Source organism: Aedes albopictus, chromosome 2, assembly GCF_035046485.1.
Source record: "Aedes albopictus strain Foshan chromosome 2, AalbF5, whole genome shotgun sequence".
NCBI classification, from domain to species: Eukaryota; Metazoa; Arthropoda; class Insecta; order Diptera; family Culicidae; genus Aedes; species Aedes albopictus.
Window position 1 is genome coordinate 9,337,663 of NC_085137.1, and position 27,450 is coordinate 9,365,112.

Here is a 27,450-nt window from a genome sequence, read left to right on the forward strand (position 1 = left end):
TTTTTTGATTACACACCAAAAATCTGTTAAGGGTTTCAGCAAAATTTTGCTGAATTTTGCCGAGTTGAAGGTTTCAGTAAACATTTTGCTGAAATTCAGCAAAATTTTGCTGATTTGTTCAGTAAACTCTGCTGATCACCAGTAACGTTTTGCTGAAATTCAGCAAACTTTGCCGAAAGTTCAGCAAAAAATTTTGCTGATCCCTTCAGCTCGGCAAAATTCAGCAAAATATTGCTGAAAGCGTTTGGTGTGTAGGCTATAGAAAATAGCAATATTTTATTCACTAAACAACCCAATTCCGCGTTTTGACACTCATCTTACGCCCCTGGTCGTGCCCCATTTTTAAACTAAAAACTCCAAATCCACTGGGGTTCGTTATGCGATGATATTTTGACAGCTAGCTACTTTCATCGCACAGTCCGTCCGTCGACCGACACGACAGTGTTTGTGTTGTGCTTGCGCTAGACTGCTGCGGAGAGAGGTTTCTGTGCGCTGCGTAATCATTATCTTTTTTGTACGTCGGTATTCGATTCAATAAGAGTGCTTTCGTTCACTGTTTTACGCTAGAACTGGTGGTAATTTTAATTCATTCCGTGTCTTGATCTCGACCTGGTCGCACTCGTACGAGAGGTGGTTTCCCGCGACTGCTTTCCGTCCGCAATTACTTGGTGGTGCAATAATTAGACTCGTCATCGTCATCGTCGCACGCAGAGAGTGAGATCGGGGTTTTGTGATTGTGCGGCCCAGTTCCGGAAGGTTTACGCATCAGCAAAATCCAGGACAAAAGTGATAACGAGACGAAACGATCGCAATCAATCGAACCAAGGCAGGGCTGATCATCATTCGTGTAGAGCAACAACGAAGAAAGCAGCAGCATCGAAATGGGTGTACCGAAGGTCTACGTCGTCGGAGTCGGCATGACCAAGGTAAGAGGAGTTTTCTTGCTTGTCCAGTTCTGGTTCATACCATTTTCTCATGCAACGCCAGCAGGTTGTACGTATACGTACTTGGAAGAGTGTAGACTTTGAGAGTGGTAGGCAGCAGGCAATTGCCGCTCCGTACCGTAATTATTGTGTAATGGAATGAAGCAGTGCAATGCATACATGTAATGCAAAAGAGCGAAGGTCGCTGAAGTAGTTGGAAGACAAGAGAGTAGGAATTCATTGGAAGTATATTGATATGTTTTAGGTATCTGCGTGGTTTTAAACTACTGCTTTTTTAGATCTTTTGGGAAAAAATCTTAGATTTCTTTAAACGAATTTGCATTGTCATTGAAGTCAGATAAAGTTAATCGTTTCAACACATACAAATCACGTCGGTCGGTATAGGTACTCGTTTTGTTACCGAGTTTCAACCTTTGAACTCTGTGCTTTATGAGAAATTGTGGTTACGCGATCTCCAATGCTTGGATGGTAACATTGAAGATTGGAATCACTCTGACTTTCAGATCATTCTGTAGAGTTGATGAGAAACATATAACTATAATAGTTCTCAATAACGGTGATACGAGCGGCTTAGATCACAGTATTTAGTCGCAATTAAGTATAGGGTGTTTTATCTTCCTGCGTTTATTTTACATCTTGCTTGAAACATTGACTTCAGGCATTCCTTGCCCTGATACAAAGTGTAAACTAACAGGATATCGTTCTCAATTAAAATTACAATTATGACGATGTGCTTTGCAGTATTAATTTGTCGAAGCCACTTATGAACCACAAACATATAGCATTAGGCTGATGGAATATTATTAGCTGGAGCTATTTGCATTTTTTGTATTTTCTCTGAAGGCAAATATTTGCGCATTTCAAAATAGCAAGAATCTGCTTGAAACACCGTAGGATAGTGTCCCATACCCACTGATTTTTTTATTCCAGGGCCGTAGATTGCTGCTCCCGTTTTCATTCCAACTTTTGAGCCATCTGTATAGAATTTGATTTATCCTTGACGAACAGTGGGGCCTCCGACTTCCCAATCTCGAGTTGTTTCGTGCAACTTGTAGGGAACATCATGGTTCTCCAATCTCCATATGTTCTATGCAGTAACTCCCTAAGTTTGGAAGTCTGTTTAAAAAGTATGAAAGCCAACTACTACTCGTTTCATAGATAAATAGGAGGCATTATCAAAAGCTCTTTCTATGTCTAAAAAGGCGCATAGAACTATTTCTTCTGCTAAAATAATTTTTTCCACCTTTGTTACTAGCGAATGAAGTGCCATAATGGTTGACTTACCTACCAGATTAATAAGCGAACTATTTTATGTAAGAAGAATTGATAAAACCCTTCAAAACTTTTTTCCATAGTCTTCAACAAAACTGCAGAAAGACTAATCGGCCTATATGCTTTCGGATGCGTCTTGTGTCACTTGCTCTTTTTTGGTATAATAACTTTTACAAGTCCCTAGCCAAGATTACAGGGTTTGACGGTATTAAAGTGAATTTTAAAAAAGTTAATTTTAATAGGACAGATCGGTGAAGTACTAGATTTGTAGTAATGAGCTGAATTTTAGTATGGTGAGAAGGTCGATTCTCCGTTTCTGCAATGAAATGATGCAAAAAGCGTGGGTATTATGATTCCTTGCCTAATTTGGTGCTGTTTGAGCAAAACTTTGGTCAACAGTGTTGTTGTTTTCTCCATTTCTTGCTACATAAACAACATAATTATCCAAAGTTTTGCTCAAACAGCATCAAATTAGGCTTACCTTACCTTACCGGTCAGGCTAAGGCCGGGGTGGCCTCTGCTGTACATAGTAGCCGCCTCCATTCCACTCGGTCCATGGCTGTTTGTCTCCAGTTCCGCACTCTGCGTAGGGTCCGCAGATCGTCCTCCACTTGGTCGACCCACCTAGCTCGCTGCGCTCCACGTCTTCTTGTACCGGTCGGATGACTCTCGAGAACCATTTTAGTCGGGTTGCTATCCGACATCCTGATGACGTGACCCGCCCACCGTAGCCTCCCGATTTTAGCGGTATGGACGATGGTTGGTTCTCTCAGCAGCTGATGCAGCTCGTGGTTCATTCGCCTTCTCCAAGTCCCGTCTTCCATCTGCACTCCGCCGTAGATGGTGCGCAACACCTTCCGTTCGAAAACTCCAAGGGCGCGTTGGTCCTCTGCACGTAGGGTCCATGTTTCGTGCCCATAGAGGACGACCGGTCTAATCAGCGTTTTGTAGATGGTTAACTTCGTGTTACGGCGAACTTTATTCGATCGTAGAGTTCTGCGGAGTCCAAAGTAAGAACGATTTCCTGCCACAATGCGCCTCTGAATTTCTCTGCTGGTGTCGTTGTCGGCGGTCACCAGTGAGCCCAAGTACACGAATTCTTCAACCGCCTCGATTTCATCACCGTCGATATGAATTCGGGGTGGCGGGCGCGGTGATTCATCCCTGGAGCCCTTTGCCATCATGTACTTTGTTTTCGACACATTAATGACTAATCCGATTCGCCTGGCTTCACTCTTTAGTCGGATGTACGTTTCCGCCATCGTCTCAAATTTACGAGCAATAATATCAATATCATCGGCGAAACCAAGCAGCTGAACGGACTTCGTGAAAATCGTCCTACTCGTGTTTATCCCCGCTCTTCTTATTACACCTTCTAACGCAATGTTGAACAGCAAGCGTTGGAACTTCCGACGGGGCAAGCTATGCGGCGGACCAGGATTGAGACCGGGAAGACGGGGAAACTTCAGAATCGGATATACAACCGGGAACGACCGGGGCACTTCTTTACTTGAACGTGTTGTGTTTAATACTGAGTGTAGGGGTATATAAAAACGGGTTAATAATAAAGCACTCATCTGTCTCGCGCTCACAATTGTGAGATCATCGATGATGGATGACACAGTGGCGGCGGGTGGAAAACATCGCTCCCGCCAACACTCCTCCTCGATGTTTAACCGCTAGCAGACACTGTGGTCTTCTTCCTCGAACGTATGGTATCCTAACATACGTACTTCTAATTTCGAACGCACCGGCACTCGTGCCAGCACAGCTTCTCCAAGTTCATGGTAGACTCCAGCTCGTTCCGCTTCGTCAGCTGTTGCTTGTCGACCTGCACGTCGTTTTGCAGCTCCTCCTGAATGAACTGCCCGTAATGACCGAACGACTGCTCCCGATTGTACTTGTTGAAAACTTTACCGACACTCTTTACGGTAGGATCCGACGGCGCAAAAGCGGCCTTGCAAGATTGTTTCCGAAAAACTAGCTGACAATCACGTTGACGTCCAGAACTGAAACTCGCTTTCGTCATCTCTTCTGATTTCAGCTCATATAGGTTCTCACGGATCTCGCCAATGGCCACCACCTTTCCCGTTGGATCGATTACGTCACACCTTGAAGTTTGGAACTGCACTCTATATCCTTTCTGGGTTAACTTCCGAACGGAGAGTAATCCACTGCACAGATTGGGTACATACATTACATCCTTGAATAGAATCTTGTGCGCTCTTCCATCGCTGCCGAAACACTTCACTGAACCTTCTCCAATACCTGCTGATTTTGACTTCGAACCGTCAGCCAGTATCACGTCCACTGTAGCAGTTTCGTCCAGTTTGTCGAAGAAGCTTCTGTCACTCGTCATATGGTTCGAGCATCCGCTGTCCACAAACCAACGACCTTTACACTGACTACTTCCAACTGTGAAGCAAATCGGGTTCGCCGCCTCCGCAACCTGCTTGGCTCGAACGGCACGATCATCTTCTTCTTGTTCACCTTGCTTCTTCTTGAACAGCCGGCAGTTCCTTTTGAAGTGGCCCGGCTTCCTGCAATAATAGCATACCTTCTCCTCCTGTCGCTTACTCTGTGCCTTCATCGCCCTCTCGTCTGATTCATTGGAATTCTCCGACTGTTCCGATCGTCGTTGCCACTCGTCAATCAATTTTTGCTTCACCAGCTCGATGGTCAAATCTTCGTCCTTCCGGCTCTCTAGGGCTGTCACCAATCCACCATAAGAACTCGGAACGCTTCGCAGAATCATCGCGATCTTGAGTGACGAATCCATCTGCTGCCCTGCACACTGCAGTCGGTCGAAAAGCTCTTCCAGCTCAAAGATATGCTTCTCCATCTCCTGTCCTTCGGTCATGTTCAGACTACAAATCCGCTTGAGAAGTGACACCCGTGACGTCATAGTCGCCTTCTCATGATACTCCTTCAATTGTATCCATGCGTCCTTGGCCGTCGCAACATTTTTCACTAAATTCATCTGGTTGTCAGATAAAAATAGCACAATCGTCGCCAGCGCCTTCTGGTTCCCTCTCTTCCAGTTAGAGGTAATCGGGTCTGGTTGTGGATCCTCAATTACAAACCAGAAATCTTCGCGCATCAGCAACGCCTGCATTCTGATCCTCCACGTCGAATAATTACTGTTTGTCAACAGTGGAATCAAAATTTTCTCCGTCATTTTCTGTTTTTCTTTACCGTCACAAACAAGTTTCCGACACACTGTTTGTAAACAACAGTCCAACTCACGACTCACTTCGAACCGGCAGTGAGGAACCAACTGACGAAACACTTCTCACTACGTTCAGGATACAAACACAATCACCGACAAAGTCTCACACATGTACCGAACAGAAAGTCAACTTTTGTCCATCTTTTTCAGCTTTTAGTCAGCCAACTCTTCCGTTCACTCTCGGGACAGGGAACAATGTTTAAATCAAAACGCCGAACGCATATCACACAGCCTAATTATTTAGCTTTCCAGACAGCCAACTCTTCCGACTCGCACCGAATTGTCCTTAGCTTCCGACCCGCGGAGGACATTTATTACACTCGCGTCACTGGGCCCATAACCTGTTGGAACTTCCGACGGGGCAAGCTATGCGGCGGACCAGGATTGAGACCGGGAAGACGGGGAAACTTCAGAATCGGATATACAACCGGGAACGACCGGGGCACTTCTTTACTTGAACGTGTTGTGTTTAATACTGAGTGTAGGGGTATATAAAAACGGGTTAATAATAAAGCACTCATCTGTCTCGCGCTCACAATTGTGAGATCATCGATGATGGATGACACAGTGGCGGCGGGTGGAAAACATCGCTCCCGCCAACACGAAAGACCATCACCTTGCCGTAACCCTCTGCGAGATTCGAAGGGACTCGAGAGTGTCCCTGATACTCGAACTACGCACATCACTCGATCCATCGTCGCCTTGATCAACCGTATCAGTTTATCCGGGAATCCGTATTCGTGCATAATCTGCCATAGCTGTTCTCGATCGATTGTATCATACGCCGATTTGAAATCGATGAACAAGTGATGTGTGGGCACGTTGTATTCGCGGCATTTCTGCAACACCTGGCGGATGGCGAACATCTGGTCCGTTGTAGCGCGTTCACCCATAAATCCAGCCTGATATTGCCCCACGAACTCTCTTGCAATCGGTGATAGACGGCGGCATAAAATTTGAGAGAGTATCTTGTAGGCAGCGCTCAGTAGTGTGATCGCGCGGTAGTTCCCACAATCCAACTTGTCGCCCTTTTTGTAGATGGGACACACGATACCTTCCATCCATTCCTCCGGTAATACTTCCTCCTCCCAAATCTTGGTAATGACCCAGTGTAGTGCTCTCACCAGTGCTTCTCCACCGTATTTTAGAAGCTCGCTTGGTAGTTGATCTGCTCCAGCGGCTTTGTTGTTTTTCAACCGGCCAACCTCCTCCTCAATCTCTTGAAGGTCAGGGGCCGGAAGTCTTTCGTCCTGTGCACATACTCCTAGATCTGTTACCACGCCACCTTCGGTACTTGCAACGTCGCCATTGAGGTGCTCATCGTAATGCTGCCGCCACCTCTCGACCACCTCACGCTCGCTCGTGAGAATATTCCCGTGATTATCTCGGCACATGTCGGCTTGTGGCACAAAGCCTCTGCGCGAGCGGTTCAGCTTCTCGTAGAACTTTCGTGTGTCCTTAGCGCGGTACAGCTCTCCCATCGCTTCGCGATCTCGTTCTTCCTGCTGGCGCTTCTTCATCCGGAAGACTGAGTTCTGCCTGTTCCGCGCCTGTTTGTAACGTGCCTCATTCGCTCTCGTACGGTGTTGCAGCATTCTCGCCCATGCTGCATTCTTCTCGTTTTTCAACTGTTTACATTCGCCGTCGTACCAGTCGTTTCTGTGATTCGGAGTCGCGAAGCCTAGTGCTGTAGCCGAGGTTCTACCTATGGCGGATCGGATGTCCCTCCAGCCATCTTCAAGTGTAGCTGCGCCAAGCTGCTCTTCCGTTGGTAGGGCCACTGCTAACTGCTGCGCGTAGTCATGAGCCACTTCTACGTTACGAAGTTGCTCGATGTTGAGCCGCGGCGTTCGACTTCGACGCGTGGTGATAACTGTCGAAAGTTTTGAGCGCATGCATACAGCGACTAAGTAGTGATCCGAATCTATATTCGCACTGCGGTATGTGCGGACGTTGGTTATATCTGAGAAGAATTTACCGTCGATTAGAACGTGGTCGATTTGGTTTTCTGTTTGATGGCCGGGTGATCTCCAGGTGGCTTTGTGGATATCTTTGCGGGGGAAGAAGAAGCTTCGGACTACCATACCACGGGAGGCTGCAAAGTTTACGCATCGCTGGCCGTTATCATTCGATACGGCGTGCAGGCTGTTTCGCCCGATTACCGGTCTGTACATTTCCTCCCTTCCTACCTGCGCGTTCATGTCGCCGACAACGATTTTCACGTCACGCGGCGAGCAACCATCGTATGTTTGCTCTAACTGCGCGTAGAACGCTTCTTTCTCGTCATCGGGTCTCCCTTCGTGTGGGCAGTGGACGTTGATGATGCTGTAGTTGAAGAAACGGCCCTTAACTCTCAACATGCACATCCTTGCGTTGATCGGCTGCCACCCGATCACACGTTGTCGCATCTTGCCCAACACTATAAATCCTGTTCCCAGTTCATTGGTGGTACCACAGCTTTGGTAGAAGGTAGCCGCTCGATGCCCGCTTTTCCACACTTTCTGTCCAGTCCAACAAAGTTCCTGCAACGCCACGATGTCGAAGTTGCGGGGATGTAGTTCGTCGTAGATTATCCTGTCACATCCTGCGAAACCTAGTGACTTGCAATTCCATGTTCCAAGTTTCCAATCGTAGTCCTTATTTCGTCGCGTGGGTCTTTGCCGATTGTATCGAGTCGTATTTTCTCCTATGTTATTCGCAATGGGGATTTTTACGGGTGGCTTATTGGGCCTACGCCAACACTCCTGTCTCGCCGGAGGGCCATCGTGCCAGTTCTGTTTAACGTCCCAACCAACACTGGGACGACCACGCTGATGGGGCTACCACCTTGGATCTAGCTGGGCGTGGTGCAGCGTTTCTTACTCAGCCGCTGGATGCCAGAACAGACGCTGTTTGAGCCGCACCTCCTTGGTGAACAGACACTCGGATCGTACCTCCTCAATCTAGCTGAAGTCAGAAGGACAACAGTGCCCAGGCTGCACTACCAGCTAAGCACACAACTCTTAGCTGGCGGTCTTTGTCATCGCTTGACCCGTGGAAGCATGAGGTAGGAACTTGTGAGGACCAGAGCTATATTGGATGCTCTCCTTATCGACTCACCGTTTTGCAGCCCAAATCAAATTAGGCAAGGAATCATAATACCCACGCTTTTTGTACAATTTCATTGCAGAAACAGAGAACTGACCTTCTCACTATTCTAAAATTCAGCTCATTACTACAAATCTAGTACTACACCGAACGTGCCCCATTCTTGTAATGAAATTATTACCTTTAACTCTTTAATGCGCCTCCAACGGTTCATTGCGAACCGGCTGCTACAGATGAAGTATAGCTGATTTATCAGAAATGCTCGATAAACAGGAAGGACCTGCTAGGGCTTATTAGTTTATATACTCAGAAAACAGTTCCAGTCGGTTGAGTCTGAAAGGGTTATGAGAGTCGTTGTGAATCGTAATGAAAACATTTGTGTTTTGTGACGAATCTCAGAATCTTTTTGGAGTCAGCAGACTTTGAATTGTTGTCTGGGCTTGCCACTATTCGGTTAATTTTAACAATCTATTCAAATCATATGCTGATTTATCGACCGTATTCTATTAATAACTTGATGATTTTGTGGCTATATCGGTCTCTTTCTACTCATAAGTATAAGGGAGTAGAGATCAAAGTGGATAATAAAATGATAGATATGATAGAATTCGCTAGGTAGCGAACAAGTGTGAAAATTTTATAGAAGGTGAAATTAGGCAAGTAGGCCATGTATTGAACGAATACATCGAATGCGTGAAACTTCTGCCGTGCGACCTGTGCTTTTAAACAGATCGGCTTGGTTGGTGGTTCATACCACCTTACCAAGACTGGCAAAAGTTTCAGGCACCCGACTGCCTAATGTATTGTTCTGTTTTCATCACAAATTCTATCGATCGGTAGCTTTTTCGGAAGGCAGTCGGGTGCCTGAAACTTTTGCCAGTCTTGGTAAGGTGGTATGAACGACCAACCAAGCCGATCTGTTTAAAAGCACAGGTCGCACGGCAGAAGTGTCACGCATTCGATGTATTCGTTCAATACATGGCCTACTTGCCTAATTTCACCTTCTATAAAATTTTCACACTTGTTCGCTACCTAGCGAATTCTATCATATCTATCATTTCATTATCCACTTTGATCTCTACTCCCTTATACTTATGAGTAGAAAGAGACCGATATAGCCACAAAATCATCAAGTTATTAATAGAATACGGTCGATAAATCAGCATATGATATGAAAAGTTTGGCTCAAAAAACAAAGTGTTCTATCCTATAAGATCGAAAAAGCTAATAGGAAGAACACGCCGCGATATAGACATACCTCTATGAACGGAGTGCGAATTCCGAAAAAGCTACCGATCGATAGAATTTGTGATGAAAACAGAACAATACATTAGGCAGTCGGGTGCCTGAAACTTTTGCCAGTCTTGGTAAGGTGGTATGAACTACCAACCAAGCCGATCTGTTTAAAAGCACAGGTCGCACGGCAGAAGTTTCACGCATTCGATGTATTCGTTCAATACATGGCCTACTTGCCTAATTTCACCTTCTATAAAATTTTCACACTTGTTCGCTACCTAGCGAATTCTATCATATCTATCATTCCATTATCCACTTTGATCTCTACTCCCTTATACTTATGAGCAGTGAATCAAAATTCAACCATCGCGCAACAATAACGACAATCTCGCAACCTGAATTTGTTGCGACATTCTACCCAATGCGACATAGGTTTGTCCCAACTTGAACAGAATACACAGCAAAAAAAATCTTGTGATATCACATCATTTTCGCTGCACATCAGCAGAGCCGTAGCGGGTGGTTGGCCAGGTTGGCCCCCGCCAAGGGCGACAGCCTCAGAGGGGCGCTGAAAAGGCCTAAGGCTAGAAGAAAACAGGAGATGCAACTGCTTCCTTGAATGTTATCAAGATATCACCATTTTCAGTATCTAAGATCGATAATTTGTTTTTTTATAAGTTGTTCCATATTCTCAAAAAATCTGAATCCTCTAGTTTTGAACATTTACCATGATGTCTCTATTCTCTTTTGAGAAACTATTTAAGGTTTTTAATGAGCCAAGCTAAATCAATATGCTTTCAAAGTTCTATTGAAAGTTCTTTCTAAAAGTCCTTTTTAAAATTTTTAAACACGTTCACAAGAGACTACTTCCAAGGATTTTCTACGCATTCATTTTAATATGTCTTTTATTCCTTTAGAAATTCAAGATATAGGATATCTAGCAATTTATTCAGAAATTAGTCAATGAAGTATTCCTGATATTTCTCTAAGGATTTTATTAGGTAATCTTCCGAAATTTCCTCAAGGAATTTCAGCAGATATTCCCAAAATTTTTCATTAATAAATTTGTGAACTTTCTTCAAGGATACCTCCAGAAATTCCTTCACAGATTCCTTAAAAATAGTTATTTTTCTCAATACTACTATTCCACATTTTTTTCTGGGTTTTTGAATTTTCCAGAATTTCTTCAGAAATTCTTATAGAGATTCGTGCAAAAATACCTATAAGGTATACTTTGAAATTGTAAATTTCCTCAGTAGCTCCTCCATAGATTCCTATAAAATCCTGCAGCGATTCCTTTAGATATCCCTCCAGGGATTTCTTCAGAAATACCTCTGAAAGTTGCTAAAGGATTAACTACCTACAGATATTTTTTTAGAAAATCGTCTTTAATTTTTTTTAGTAAAAAACTTAAGTTTCCTTTAGGAAGTCTTGTATAGATTCCTTCAAAGCGCTTTCAAAATCATTTATTATTTCTTTCCGAAATTGGTTCATTTTCACTAGATATTGCTCCATGAATTTCTGCTAGAATTCCCCTTGAATACCTTTCATGAATTTTCTCGTAAATTCCTCCAGAAAACCATAAATTTGGAATTCTTTCAGAAATTTATCTAAATATTCTGTTGGAAAATCTGCCATTGACTTTGTACACAGTTTCTCCAAAGGATAATTTTGAAAGCCTTCCATGGATTCCTTATGAAACTTCAACAGGGATTCCATCAAAAAATCTTCCAGGTAATCTTTCAGAAATTCTTCCAGTGTTTCACCACAAATTCCTTCAGGCGTTTCATCACGGACTACTCCAAGAATTTCTGTTAAAAATACTTTATGAATTCCATTGGAAATTCTTGCTGATAGTGATATGTGCACCGGATATTCTTACAGGAATTCCTTCAGTGGTTTCTGCATGTTTTCATTCTGTAATTCCAGCAGGAATTCTTTTAGAGATTCCAACATAAGCTAAAATGGAGATTTGTCAACGAATTTCTCCTGGTATTTATCCATATCCATGGTTCATCTATGATTACTGTTTTTTTACAGATCTTCTTGAAAATATTTTGGTAGAATCAATTGAAAACAAACTTCAGTTGAACAAAAATTTCAGAAATGAAAAAATGCATGAATTTGTTCAAGAAATCTTATAGTTTTTATAAGATTTCTTGAACAAATTCATGCATCGTTTTTGTTAGGAATCTGAAATGTCATTTCTAATCTTAGTGAGATTCTTGAAATGCAAAATATGTTCGTATTACTACTCGTATAAAAGAAATAAATTTTGAAAAATTTCTGGGCAACTCTCATTGAAATTCCCAAAGAAAAACACTATAACAAAAAATTGGCGTTAATTTGTGTCTTCGAACCACCGAAATCAATCTTTTCAAGAATTTTATAAAAATAATTTACAACAAAGGTTTGCTAATTAAAAAAGTCCAATTGTCGTGGGGCGCCAATTTGGATGCTTGCCAAGGGCGCCATGGGATCACGCTACGGCTCTGCACATCAGTCGCGTCATAAAAGTGATGTAAACAATAACATCATTTTCATGCAACAAACTAGCCGCCGCAGCTTGAAACAGGGTCTAGCAATCGCTAGAACCGGATCTGTAGTTGAATCATATATAAGTAAAATATTGGCATGGATTCGTACACTGATCCGTTGATTGTGAGGCATATCCCTCACCTCTTGGCTATCTCACCGAGTTAGAAGGAAGGTGATAAATATGATACTGCTTCTAGGTATCTGCTCGAATGGGTTTGTTGATACTTTCCGGTGCCAACCAGGGTGTGCATGGTGAGTGTGATAATTGTTGGAAAACGATGTAACCGATTGAAATTACGTTAGAAATTGGATACGTCGCCAGAAATTACGCGCCTGGATATTACAAAATTATTTGCTGTGTAGGACAAAGATCGTGCACCACGAGTTTAAAGATTTTTAAGCCTTGCATTGTGATTTTCGAGCGGTAACTTCGAGTCGGTAAACACTACAACGCTGCAGAAGATGTATCATCAAAAAGTTTCGATTTTGGGTTAGTAATTTGTAATTTTGTAATTTATTAATCGTACGTAAGCCTGTCAGTTTTACAACTTTGTATCAGGTTAAGGAAAGTTAAACAACACAATTGTGTAACAAAGTTTACAAAGGAAAATTAATCGAACCTACAAATTGAAAACTTGAAATTAACGGCAATGTTTGATTTTGAAATAATCTGTCTTTTAGTCTAATGCAAAGATTTCAGTGCTTGTTTGAAAGAAAATTAGTAATAACACAGCGCAACATTTTTTTGTCTCAAGAGCAAACTTGTGTGCCTCCGAAGGATTTTGGGCTGCTGAATCCGAATCCGGGCTCAGATTTGCTCTAACACGTCACAATTTTGAGCTATACCTCAATTTATAGGGCAAAATATGCGATTTTGGGCTTTTTTGACTGCAGGCCATTAAGCTTGGAAATATTTTTTTTAAGCAATCAAAAGGTTAATTGGTCAATTAACATCTAAATTAACGACTCATGCAAAATATTTAGTTTTACCTAATCAAATTTGATAGATTTAAGCATTTTATGTTAGTATGAAAACTTGCATGCAACTTTTGGAGGGTGACTTGTATGGGAAATATCGTACCCAACATAAATCGCTTAAAACTATCAAATTCGATTTGGTAAAATGAAATATTTTGCATGAGTCGTTAATTTAGATGTTAATTGACCAATTAACCTTTTGATTGCTTAAAAAAAATGTTTCCTTGCTTAATGGCTTGCAGTCAAAAAAGCCCAAAATCGCATATTTTGCCCTATAAATTGAGGTATAGCTCAAAATTGTGACGTGTTAGAGCAAATCTGAGCCCGGATTCGGATTTAGCGGCCCAAAATCCTTCGGAGACACATAAGTTTGCTTTTGAGACAGACCAAAAGTTAATTTTTGTTACGCTGTGTAATTGATTATTCACGAGTTGAAAAGTACGCAACAAATTCAGCCTCCGTTTTGTCTGCAACAAAAAATTTCGAGATCATGTCATTATCCGTTACCAGTTGGGATAATTAGTAATCGCCGCGTCGTGTTTGTTGCTTGTTTTGTGCCTCTTTTGTCTGACAATTCTCTTCACTGCTTATGAGTAGAAAGAGACCGATATAGCCACAAAATCATCAAGTTAATCTATTCAAAAGCAATAATTAGTAGTATCTCGTGTATCCAATTCTCGATATTTGATTTACTCGTAATTTAATTTTCACTTTCATTATTTTTATATGTGATAGTTTTGTGAGTAAACCCTAATATGTTCCGAATACCTAATGCTTAGTAATGTTTTCTTGCAATATCAATTTAAAATAACTAAGGAACTAATAGTGTGAAAGTGCAGCATTTACCCAAGTCCGAAAGTTCCGCCTCCCATGACAAAATGCACTTTCAAGTTCCGTGAAGTTCAGATAAAGTTCCAAATGGAACTTTCTGGCTGCTTAAGAAGCTAACGATGAGCCTTGCCTGAACTTCAGTCACAAGTTCCGGCAAGGCTCATTGTTAGCTTCTTAAGCAGCCAGAAAGTTCCATTCGGAACTTTATCTGAACTTCGCGGAACTTTAAAACTGCTCAAGATGTTACTCGGAACTTTGTCGGAACTTTCAAATTCATGGAAGTTCAGTTCAGTAGCATTGTGTTTCAATGAAGATTAAATTTATTTCTTTTACAGAAAACAACTGTTTAAGCATACACGAATAAAAGACAAATTCTGGCCAAACATGTTTAAAGATCCAATCTGCAAAAGAGTCTCCTCTTTCGATTATAACGTGCTTGTATATATAAATTTTGATTTACTTTTTGCGTCAGAAAGTAGTTAGAGCAATCCTTTTCCGATCTACATCTACAGATTTAATATGAATTCATCAAATCAATGAATACTAGGTTTGAGCAAAAACAAAATGCCGCCCATCGGATTCGAACCGATAGTCGCTGCGTGACAACCCTACGCTCTACCACAGTACTACAGTTGCGATTGAGTTAATAGCAGGTAAAATCTGACTTGAATCGATTTCCTGTCGGCAACTCACAGCAAAAAATATGAAAGGTCAACAGCACGTAAATCGAAGATCAACTGAAATTTGCGGCAGAAAAATGTAAATCACCTGCAAATAACGTCAGCCGAGCAGCCGCTGCTGGTCAGACGGCTTGTTAACAGATTTTAAAGCATATTCGCTTTAAATTTATATTCATCTACTATCAATCATGCCAACCACTCTCCGTCATCAGCTAAACGAACGGCTGCTCGCAGCTGTGGTAGTTTCCCCGTTGTCTCTCTCAGTACTCTCAGCAGCAGCCGAGGCATGTCGGAAACTCGTGCATTATAGACGAGTGCACCGATGAACTGAATTCATCGCGGTCCGAGCATTTTGACACTAGAGCGGGGTCGCTTCCAATCAGAAGTGAAAGATTTCCAATCAGAATTGAACAATTCTGATTGGGAACGACCCCGCTGTAGTGTCAAAATTATCGGACCGCGATGAATTCAGTTCATCGGTGCACTCGTCTATGGTAGAAGCAGTTTAACTTTGACTGTCTACTATTCAACTTGCTGAGATAGCCAAGAGAGCTCGGGCGTGCTACTCACACCCCAAGGATCTGAGTTCAATTCTCGCTCGGAGCTCAATTTTACTTTATGTTTTCTAACAGATAGGGAATCGCGCTACTTGGGCGGTGGCTTCTATATTCGTCTGTTTTCCACTATAACTCAGTCAATCTTGAACCAATTGACACAATTCTTGGAATGCGGTGAGATAGGTAGAGTATCTACCCGTGTACAAAATTTCAAGTCAATCGCTTCAAAATTGACCGAGTTACAGTGGAAAACAGACGAAAATAACAGACGAAGAAAACCACCGCCCAAGTAGCGCGATACCCTATCTGCAATGTAATTTTAAGATCGCACAAAAATTTCCATCATATATGACGGGGTCCTTTTGTTACATTCGATCCGTCATAATTTTACAGGTTTTTTTCGAACTGTGAGACATGAATCACAAACCCACCAAACAGGTTTGTGATGCTGAAAAACACATTTTTGTTTCTGTATGAATTTTGTCAAAGTTCTGTCAGAAGCTGCCTAGAAGGCTATCCAGCGTGCTTTTGTGAACTTTCAAGTTCCAAAATTACTTAAAAATGAAGCTGCTTAGAAGGCTAATGAGCAACCTTGAACAAGCTGCTTTGCTATAAAGTACCCTTTTATCTGAACTTTAGGTTACTTGGGTAATAGTGCTTGCTTATAGATTCGAAGCTAACGGGCAGGGGGGCAGCGAAAGCCAAAATCTCCGTAGCTCACAACAAAAACACGTCCAAAATGGTTTGTGCTGTAAATTGATGCATTACACAATTTCTTACTGATTTATTTGCTATCTCCGCGTTGTCGTGTAATTTCGAACGATTGCACGCTAAAATTTTGATAACCCTTTGCTAGTTTTACACGTTTTACTTAAGTAATAACTTATGGTAATGACTAATTCGCAAATGTCGAACACATCCCAGATCTGTCAGAGTGCCCAAAAGTGTCAATTTCCCAAACATGTCAAATTCATGTGGACTACGGCTCATCTATTCGTGGTTGACGTCCGCGCTACCCCGCTGCTAACGGGTGATCAACACTTACGACGCATATTTGACGAAATCGACAAAAACTGATTACTACGACTTTGACTAACGTAACCTATTTATGACAAATTAGAGTGATGGGAGAGATTTCTACGTCCCTCGGAGTGCCGCTAAAAACCTTTAAAAAAAACTTTTACAAGTCTCCACGGAACGTAATTCTATTTAAAACCAACCTTGAACACCTCAATTAGTGATGGAACCATGTCTGATTGCATTTGAGAAAGTAGGTTTATTACCATTATGTATTGCAAATGTCGATATTGTTGGAAGACAGATACTCTAATACTATAATAGTGACTCTCCTTGACTGTTAATATCCGTACTACCGCAAACCGTGTGATGTGTTATTGGCGTTACAGAGATTTATTTAGGGGTTTCCAGAAATTTCTTCGTCAGGGTTTCCTCCTTGAGCTCTTGTGAAAGTTTCCTTAGGGATTCCCCTATAAGAATTTCTTAAAAAGAAGCCTATTGGAATTCCAATGTGGCCAGCGCACAAATTTCATGATAAACTAAACTATCGCACCGGATTTTTGGTGCAATGTTGAACAGTGATTCGAAGAAGTTTTCATTGAGGGATTCCTTCAGAAATTCAAAGATTTCTCAAACAGTTTCCTCCGAAGTTCCTCCTGGAGAGTTCATCAAGGATTTCTCTAAGAGTGCCTGCAGGGGTTCGTTTAGGAGTTCCTTTAGGGATTCCTTCAGGAATTTCTTGAGGGATTCCATCAGGAATGTTTTTCAGAGATTTCTGCAGGAGTTACTTCAAAGAGTTCCCCTAGAGGTTCCTACTGGAGTTCATTCAAGCATTAGTGTAGAAGTTCCTTAATGGATTCCTCTGGGATGCCATTCAGAAATTCGTTTGAAGATGCCTCAAAGAGTTTCCTCAGAGGTTCCTTTTCGAGTTCGTTCAAAGATTCGTTGAGGAGATCTTTCAGGGATTTCTGTATGCGTCCCTTTAGGGATTCTTTGAAGGATTCCACCAGACATTCCTTGAGTGAGAGATTTCTTCAGGAATTCTTTGAGGGATTCCTCAAAGACATTTCCTTCAAGTTCCGCCAGAGCTTTCTTCTGGAGTTAATTCAAGAATTACTCTAGGAGTTCTTTCAGAGGTTCTTCCAGAAGGTTTTTTTCTTTGGGGGTCCGAGGTTCCTCCAGGAATTCCTTGAGAGACACTTCCAGAAATTCCTTGAGGGATTTCTCCAGGAGTTTTTCATGAATTTAGAGGTTGCTCCAGTAGTTCCTTCAGGTAATCCTCTATAGAAATCTCTTTAGGATTTCTGCCTGAAGTTCCTTCAGAGGTTTCTCAAAGAATTCCTTGAAAATATTTGTTTTCAGTGCCCCCAGGCAAAAATCCGTAGTTTCGCCAATGTACATTAATTTGGCCAAGTTTTTCCATTCAAACTTCAAGCTCGTTTAGACTTAATCAATTTTGCTCAAGTTTTGAACGTAGCTTCTGGGATTCTAAAACAACTGATTCATGAGATCTGACTTGACTTTTTTTTTCGAATTTTGAATGCTTTTCATATAAGTGTGGCCACTTTACTATACAGTATACAACAAGTCCGTATGAATGTAAGTAAACCATATCAAAAAGCAACATTTACCTCTACTGATGCACTTGCACTGTAACTTTGCCGAAAACAGTTCACTTCTATTAAGGGCTTGGGGCCTCAACCAAAGAGTTGATTCGTCTTTGATTGTTTATATAGAGTAATACATGTCAATATATGTGCTATGTAAATGCAACAAGTAAAGCTTCAACATCGTGGTCATTTTGGAAAACATCGTTAAACTTTTAATTAGATCGGAGCGGATCTGATGTGGTGGTTAGAACACTTGACTATCACGCCGAGGACCTGGGATCGAATCTCACAAAATGTGGGTTCTTCCTTCGGAAGGGAAGTAAAATGTGGGTTCCGAGATGAAATAGCCTAGGGTTAAAAATCTCGTTAATACAGACAAAAAAAATAATTAGATCAAAGTTAAGCCAGAACCATCAGTGACGAACATTGAAAATTGTCTAGTGCTTGAAGCTTCTTTTGTAAAAGCAGCATATTGCTTCTATGAGCTCATGAGACATGACTACTATTTACGTCACGTCAGCACAGCTCAAGAAGCGTTTTTGCCCCCCATAATAGAGACGTATTTTAATTTCAAGTCATCGTCATTAAAACGCGGGAAGAGATCTTTCTGTGCGTGGCACGTGAGTATCGAATTCAAAATCAGTTCCTGTCCGCCTGTTACACAATTTCACCGGTTTAGCGGGCCTCTTTAACGCACATTTCAATGTGCTGCTAAACAAATGTAAATTAGGCAGCCGGCTAAGTATACCACTCATCGGCCTCAACACGCAACGTAATTGTGTGAATGGACTCAGTGACCGCGCTTCCACCGTGTTTAAGTATCGACTCATGCATTCAATACTGACTAATATAGGTTATCAGTGTTACCAGTAGACGCAGCAATCTAAACTTAATAATTATTCTACTTATTTTAATGAAAAGTACCATCAGATTTTTTAATATTGCTGTGTGCGTTCAAGATGCAAACGGTGCCCAAATGCGCTTCAAACGCGGTAACACATGTTACCAAAGGCAACGTAGCAACCATAGTCAATATCACCGCCTCCCTAGGATTCGAAAGCTCCCACTGACATCGGGTTACTTGTTAGAAAATCTTACCGCATTTGGTGCTCCCGCATTTGATATTTGCATTTTGAATTCACACCGCAATATAGGGTAGCGAACCACTTGGGCAGCGGCCGGTATTTTGGGCATTCTTCGCTATAACTCAGTCAATTCCAAACCAATTGACTTGAAATATTGTACATGGCTAGATACTATACGTATCTCATCGCGTTCCAAAAATTGTGTCAATTGATTCAAAATAACTGAGTTATAGCAGAAAAGTGCCCAAAATAGGACCCCTGCCGAGATGGTTCCACTTCCCTAATAAAAAATAATAAGGGGATTTACGTAAATAGCCGCGAATCCATGATTATTCGCTTATTGAAGTGTTTCATGAAATTGCGAATGAAATAATCGGTGATCGCGAGTAAACGCATGATAATATTGATTCAGCGGCATACGCTGTTTAGTGAATCTTCCTAATAATCTAATATGTCTTAATCAGTTCTAGTTTGCATATTACCTATTAACTTTTAAGAAAACATCGTTTTATACCTAGTATTTGATTTGAAAATATAAAAGATTTCATAAAAATGCCACCCGCAGCGCAAGCTAAAGATATCTACCGTTATTGCACATTTCATCTTTGCTGACACAACGAGTATAATCACATTTTACAGCCATTTGTTAAGATAAAGCGGTTGAACTTTCATCCACTGGGTGCCTTTATCTTCGATGAGTTGCTATTTTTGTCGTTATCAGCAAGATTGTTTTGACCAAACAACCAACGGTCCAAGCACGTACCGACCGATCCAAAGCATCCCACTGTTCATCACATTTCATCGACTGCATTTTTAATCCCTTCCACTTGTAATTAATCAATCACTGTGCCATGTCTATTCCTGAACAAAGTTCGAAAAACCCGGCCGCCGGGAGAACTTTGACTATCCACAGATGGCCAAGGAAGCCGTGACCAAGGCGCTGAACGATGCCCGTATTCAGTACAAGGATGTTCAGCAGGCCACTGTGGGATACGTCTATGGTGACTCGACCTGTGGCCAGCGTGCTCTGTACGAAGTCGGATTCACCGGAATTCCGATCTACAACGTGAACAACAACTGCTCGACGGGTTCTACAGCGCTTCTGTTGGCCAAGCAGCTGATCGAAACCGGAAACAACGACTGCGTGCTGGCGCTCGGGTTCGAGAAAATGGAACGAGGTTCGCTGACCTCGAAGTACATGGATCGGACCAATCCGGTGGAGCTGTTGGTATCTGCTATGGCGGAGAAGCACGACATCACGGGAGCTCCCATCTCGGCGCAGCTGTTCGGCAACGCCGGGCTAGAGCACATGCAAAAGTATGGAACCAAGCCGGAACATTTTGCGAAAATTGCCTACAAAAATCACAAACATTCCACCAACAATCCGTGAGTTATTGCTAGTTTTAGTTAGGTACGCTGCAGCGTGTATGTCCCATGACAATAGGCATTTCCTGTAATTATGGGACAAATATGCTGCACGCGACGGTGGTTCAGTGTTTCTAAATTATCGTCGTAAGTAACTTCAAATCAAAACCGCATGAGAAACACTGAGCTATAAAACAGCCCCAGTTGCCGACATTCAGGCGCATTTTGTCTCTTATAGCTACTCGCAGTTCCAAGATGAGTATTCGTTCGATCAGATCGTCAAATCAACGCAAGTGCACGAATACCTGACGAAGTTGCAGTGTTGTCCCACGAGTGATGGAGCCGCGTGCTGTATTCTCGCCTCGGAAAGTTTCGTCAAACGACACGGACTAGAGGGACAAGCCGTCGAGATTGTTGGTATGGAAATGTCCACCGATCTGCCGTCATCGTTTGGAGTAAGTGTATTCTATGTCGATTCCTACGAGATTTCTAATCCTTATTCTTCTACCTTTTTAGGAGGGCAGTGCAATGAAAATCGTCGGTTACGACATGACTCGTAACGCAGCCGAGAAGGTCTTCGCCAAGACGAACTTCAAACCCCAGGACGTCGATGTGGTGGAACTGCATGATTGCTTCTCGGCGAACGAGTTGATTACTTACGAGGCCCTGGGTCTCTGTCAGCCGGGCAAGGCCGCCGAGTTCATCGACCGAGGGGACAACACCTACGGAGGTCGCGTAGTTGTGAACCCGAGTGGAGGTTTGATCTCCAAGGGTCATCCTTTGGGTGCCACTGGGCTGGCCCAGTGCAGCGAGCTATGCTGGCAACTGCGAGGTGAAGCCGATAAGCGTCAGGTTAAGGGGGCGAAGTTGGCTCTGCAGCACAACATTGGTTTGGGAGGTGCGGCTGTGGTGGGTCTGTATCGACTTGGATTCCCGCATGCCAAGAAATCGGTCAACCTGAATTTGACGTCGGCCGGCAAGCTGAAGGATACGCCTGAAGGATTTTTGGTGGCACCGTACATGAAACTGCTCGAGGAAGCTATGGCAGATGATAAGGACAACCTGATCGAGAAGGTGCGGGGCATCTACGGATTTAAGGTTACCAATGGACCAAGTGGAGCTGAAGGCTACTGGGTGATCAACGCCAAGACCGGAAAGGGTTCGGTTACCTATAAGGGAACAGGTAAGCTTATTGACTATTTAGACATGTTTTTGTAAATCCTCTTCCAGCGTTGCGGGTATCTGCTTAATTAGTGTCGAAGGAGAACCAGTTTTGGAAATTCTGTAGCATAACACATTTCTATTCGCGGAGCGAACAATAGTAGCTCACCACAAGACGAAGGTAGTGCTAGTTAGCAACTGTAAAGTAGTTCAGCAGGTCGAGTTCAGTGTCACATCGATTATCCTAGCTATTCCGATTAATACTTCTCAAAAACTCTTTCAAAGACTAGAAATTTCTGCAAAGATTTGCTTCAAAATTTGAGAACAAATCTGTCCAGAATTTGTTTCGGTGCACCTTTGACGCTTTCTTTCTCCATGATTCTTCTTTGATTTCTTTACCAAATTCCTTCTTGGATTTCTACGGCAATTCCTACTTCAATTCTTTCCAAATTATTTCCGAGAGTTCTTCTTAGAATTTATCAATGTTTTTTTGTTTCCTGGAGGTTTGCCGGAGTTATTTTTTTGGCTTTATCCAGTTCTCTCATGTTTACATCCGGAGATATTTAACGTATCTGCCTCCATAATTCCTTCTAAGATTTTGTCGCTGTTCTTTTGGGATTTCTTCCCGAAGTTTTCCCGATATGCCTCCAGAGTTTCTCGCTGTAGGATTTTTGCGAAATTATTGCAGGGATTTCTCTTGCGTTTCCTCGCAAAATTTCACTTAGAGGTTTTCAGAGTTCCTACTTGAATTTTCTTAGTATTTCCTCCCAGGTTCACTTCCAGAGCCTTTTTCTAAGATGTTGCCGTTTTCCGTAGATTTCCGGATGTTCCGGAGCTCCTTTCGAGATTTATCCAATAGGTCTGTGGAGATTCTCGCAAGATTTCAACTAAATATGTTCCAACTTTTCTCACAGGGAATTTTGTCAGTTATCCCAAGAGAAATTTATAAAAAAAAACCTGAAAACAACCCTGCAAGAACTCCCAGTAGTGTAACTATTGAAAAAATCCCAGAATAAGCACCCAGGATCTAGAGACAATTTTCGTTGGGGATCCCGAGACGAGTTGTAGAAATAATCCTGAGCCAATCTGCACGAAAATAATCTGCAAGAAATCCTGAATACAACTACGATGAAAATCCTAGAAAAAAGCTCTGAAAGAAACGACAGAAATAACTCCATAAAAAATAGCTCCTGCAGATATCCCAAAAGAAAAAAAAAATCTTAGGTGAAAGTCCAGAAACACCAACATTGGAAGCAATCTTCAGAGAGAACTGAGAGAAAATTCAAAAAAAAATCCCGCAAGAACCTTTAGGAAATAACGCAGCTAGAAGAAAGCTTACGGTATATTCTTGAATAAATTACAGGAAAAACTTTGGAAGAAATCGCAGCAGGAACTCCTGCAGAAAATTCGTGAAAACTCCTTACGATATCTTTGGAGGTGCTCTAGTAAAAATACCAGGAATAACTCCCACAGAAACTCTGGGAGAAATTCCGGGAAGATTTCCTGGAGAAGTCCCAAGAGGAATACTGGAAGAAATCACAGAAAGTTTTCAAGGGAAAACCTGAGAGCCGAGAGAAACTCTAGGAAAAATTCCGCGATAACATTTGAGAGTTATTCTGATGGGAACTCTTGTGATGATCTTGGGATAAATCCTGGACGAAAATCCATTAAATTTTTTTTGGGGAAAACTCCGGGAAAATCCCACGAGGGGCACTAGGCAATATCGGAAAACCCTAACGAAGAAATTCTGGAATCCATAAGGATCTTGTACCGACTTTTCGAACCCTCTAAGCAGAATACCCTCTTCGAATGAGTGTAATCAGTTTCGTACCTTTTAATTCCGCCCTATGTTGCTTATCCTTTGACAGATACGCGTATTTCGACTACCACTTGTAATCTTCCTCAGTGTCAGTTATCCACTCCAGTTATCCAGTTATCCAAGTGGATAACTGACACTGAGGAAGATTACAAGTGGTAGTCAAAATACGCGTATCTGTCAAAGGATAAGCAACATAGGGCGGAATTAAAAGGTACGAAACTGATTACACTCATTCGAAAAAAAATCCATAAGGATGCTTAAAAAAGTATCCCAGAAAGATATTTTAAATATTTTAAAACTTTTATCTTCATAACAAATACCTATTTAGTTTATAACTTTCATTTGAGTGAATCTACAAGTTCGCTACTTTTTATTCATACGACCCAATGTTTTATTTTTTATCGGTACAAAATTTCTCGCGTATTTATTTCAGGGTTTTTTCTGTTAGATAAAATTCCCTTAAGATTCTTGGTTTTCCAATTTTTTAGTTTTTAGTAGACACCCTGTGTTTACTATCTGGAAAACCCTGGAAAACCGGGAATCCTCAGGGAATTTTATTTACCAGGGAAAATCCCGGAACAGATAAGCAAACGCCATTGGTTCACTGATTTTTTCAGTAAAAAGTGTATTTGCTGGTTGTGCTTCAGCAAACGAATTTGCTGAAACTTTCAATCGATTTTTGGTGTGTATACTTCCGAATTCCTTCCTGCATTTTTTTTTTCTAAGATTTCTGAATTCCGACTGATTTTTCCTGGATCTTTTCACGGGGATGCTACATAAATTCTCCCGGTATTGCTCCCAGAGCCCCTTGTGGGATTTATCCCGGAGTTTCTCCTTCTCATAGGAATCTTGGTAGGATTCCAAGAATTTTTCTCAGAGTTGCTAAAGGAGTTATTCCTGGGATTTCTACTAAAGTTCCTCCAAGGATTTTTTAAGAAGATTTTTACGAATTTTCGGCAAGACGTACTCCAGAGATTTCTTCCAAAGTTTTTCTTGTAATAACTTCAAGAAATTTCTGTTAGTTATGTTCGATATTCCCTTCCTGTTTTTCTACAGAAATTCTAGCTGGGATATTTGTTAAATGTTCTCGAGAGGTTCATTTTTATGTTTTCCCTGAGATTTATCTCGAATTTTCTCCTGAAACTTTTCTCAGATAATTCCTCCCGATATTAGTTCTAGGATGTGTCTCAATTTTTTTTCTCAGTTTACCTTGGACTTTTTCCTAAGATTTTTTTACTAAGTGCCTTCTGAGATTTCTACAGGAGCTATTGCTGATATTTCTCATTGAATTCTTCCTGTGAACTTATTCACAGGCTGTTCCTCGTAGTTGTTCTGGATTTTTTGCAGTGATCTACCTGAGATTTGTTTTACATTTTGCATTATTCTCAAATTCTTCCCGGAATCTTTACCGGAAATAATCACGATATTCTGGATATTCCTTTAGGTCTTTAATAAATACTCCCAAAGTTCTTAGAGGGATTTTCCACGAATTTTCTTCAGAATGTCTCTTAACTATAACTTACGAAATTCCTTATAAGAAATTCCTGGAGAAATATTCAATGGAATTCTAGTGAAATTTTGCGAGAAACTCCGCAAAGTCTTATTGAAGAAATCTCGACAGGAAAAACTTGAGAAAAAATAAGACATTTCGAAAAAAAAATTCTAATAATGCAGTGACCCCACACCGATGAAACACCTTAATTTTGTACACTATTTATGAATCACCATGTTGATCAAATGAGTGATCCATAAACTGTGGGCATTTTTGCCGATTCATAAATTGTGGGGTCACTATAATCCCGAGAGGAAATATTAAGGTCATCCAGAGAGGAGCTCCGAAAAGCACCTACGCGCAAAACTCCACGAGGAAAACCAAGGAAAACTATCGGTAAAAATCCCGATATAAACTAGTTGGATAGCTATCCCGGAAAACAACTAAATGACATTCGTGAAGGAACTTTGAATAATTTTAGATGGATCTTCAGGAGGAATCCAGCGAGAGTCTCTGAAAGCATATCGAAAAAACTTCTAGAAGAAATATCGGGAGGTACTCCAACAGATATCTCGTGTAAAACTTCTGCGGAAATCCAGGAAGGAACTCTGGTAAAAATCCCAGGAACAGCTCTCAGAAATCTTGAAGGATTTTTTAGAAAATTTGTGTTATTTTTTTGAATTAGAACGTTAAAATTTCCCCTGGAAAAAATTGGAAAACTCAGGGAATTTTATTTTGTGTTATCAGTAGACACTCTGAGATGGCAGGGTATCGGATCAAATCCAGTCCCGCATACAAGTAGATATTGTACGTCTACCTGGAAAAATTCTTGACTACCTGTTCCCGTCTTCCATTGTTCAGTTCACGGTATTGTCAAAGGATTTGCTACCTGATTGCTTGATCAGCGATCGTTTATGATCTATTTCGGCATGCCAGTCCTTTTTAAGATAAGGGAACATCCATTAATTACGTCACGTTAAAATGGGAATAATACATTAATACAGTGCTCGTCACACTTTCACAAACCCCCCTCCCCCCTATGACCGTGACGTACTTAATAGATGGCCCCTAAGGAGCTGTAGTACTTCCGTTCAATAATACGGTAACTGGTCTGACTTGTGTCATCTAAGCCTGTTCATCGTAGTGCTGCTTCCATCTTCCTGTTACCTGATGTTCATTTGATTAGCTACCTGCTCCAAGCATCAATTATTATCCTTGAAAACTTCAGACAAATCTATGAATTAGACTTCCGTTTATACGCTTTTATGAGTGGTCTACTAGTATTATGGTGCACTTGTTTTCTTTACCTCTATTAAATAACTTTAAGCCCAGTGAAGAAATGTAAGTCATCTCTGTTCACAACCTCCATCATTTTTGCAGAAAAACCCGACGTCACCTTCATCATCAACGACATCGACGTGGTGGATCTGATTTCCGGCAAGCTGAATCCCCAGAAAGCCTTCTTCCAGGGTAAGGTGAAAGTTCAGGGCAACATGGGCCTGGCCATGAAGCTGGTGGACCTGCAGAAGAGCGCCAATTCCCGCATCGAGGAGCTGCGGGCGAAGCTGTAAAAACTGTAACACAGTGCAAAGCTAGCTTAGGTTTTAAAAGAACTGTTTAGGAGTGGCAGTTTATCAATTATTTTGGTTCCGTCGCGGCATTTAAAAAATGTGGTGATTTATTGTACACAATATTTTTACACGAAATAAAATTTACACTGGTGATAGTTAACTAACTACAATCTACGTTCATTACTGCATCCGAAGTCTATTTTAAAAGGTCTTGTTCATTATCTCGATTCAAATCTATTTATTCTTCATAACACTTCGTTTTCAAGATTATCCAAAATAAAATAAATGGATTCTAAGTTCAGCAGTTCATTCGAAAGAAAGCCAAAAATATTGTCTAATGTTCATTCAGGAAGTATCCTTGCAAATCCTTTCTATCATAAGATAAACTTAAAGACTTAGGACATGAGAAGTTTTTAATTATCTACTTTTTAGCTAAAACCTAACTTAGTAGTAACTGGATTTTCATTCACAAAGGCAGAGTTGGTAATCGTCTAACTCCCCGTTCATTTTGCTATTGTACAGTCTATATCGTCCTCCTAATCCTACCCACCACGCGCTTAATTGGTCTTCACTTTGGGTTCACTGAACGCCGAAACGCCGCGACAGCAAACTCGCTTCACCAGCCAGAACCAGCACAGGTGGTACACAAAGTTGAACGCATGCAGGGCAAAGTTGACGTCCAACAGGTGGTACACGTACCACGGCAGCTCGGTGGAGTAGGACTTGGCCAGCGGGAGACCTCCGGTGGCCACCACGTGTTCGCACCACCAGACGGCCGTTTGGACCGGATTCATCGGCCGGTTCCGATAGGAGTACGAAACTTGCTTGGCTTTCTCCATGGTGGCCGGCTCAAGGGCTTTCTTCAACGATTCGTAGACGGTGTCGCGGGTGATTTGTTCGTACGGCAAAACCACGCCCATTCCGCGGTGCTCCAGTGCGGCGGCATTGTTGTACTGTGGGAAAGGAGAAATTGGACGT

At 41.8% G+C, this 27,450-nt stretch overlaps 2 protein-coding genes across 3 annotated transcripts in view; one reads left to right on the top strand and one right to left on the bottom strand.

The window, feature by feature from the left end:
• The first annotated feature begins 436 nt into the window (after nt 1-436).
• Nucleotides 437-26,642, top strand: LOC109429786 (sterol carrier protein 2). Its single transcript, XM_029864314.2, has 5 exons — nt 437-926; nt 19,936-20,450; nt 20,668-20,884; nt 20,946-21,612; nt 26,282-26,642. Exons 1-5 carry the CDS (start codon nt 882-884, stop codon nt 26,470-26,472), a joined length of 1,635 nt encoding a protein of 544 aa, XP_029720174.2. The 5' UTR covers nt 437-881; the 3' UTR covers nt 26,473-26,642.
• Nucleotides 26,540-27,450, bottom strand: part of LOC109398287 (UDP-glycosyltransferase UGT5) — a 46,424-nt gene continuing 45,513 nt past the window's right edge. For both annotated transcript variants that reach the window (XM_029864308.2, XM_029864310.2), the window contains exon 5: nt 26,540-27,425. In XM_029864308.2, the coding sequence (XP_029720168.2) occupies nt 27,030-27,425 (396 nt within the window). In that variant the 3' untranslated portion in view covers nt 26,540-27,029. The remainder of the gene's footprint in view (nt 27,426-27,450) is intronic.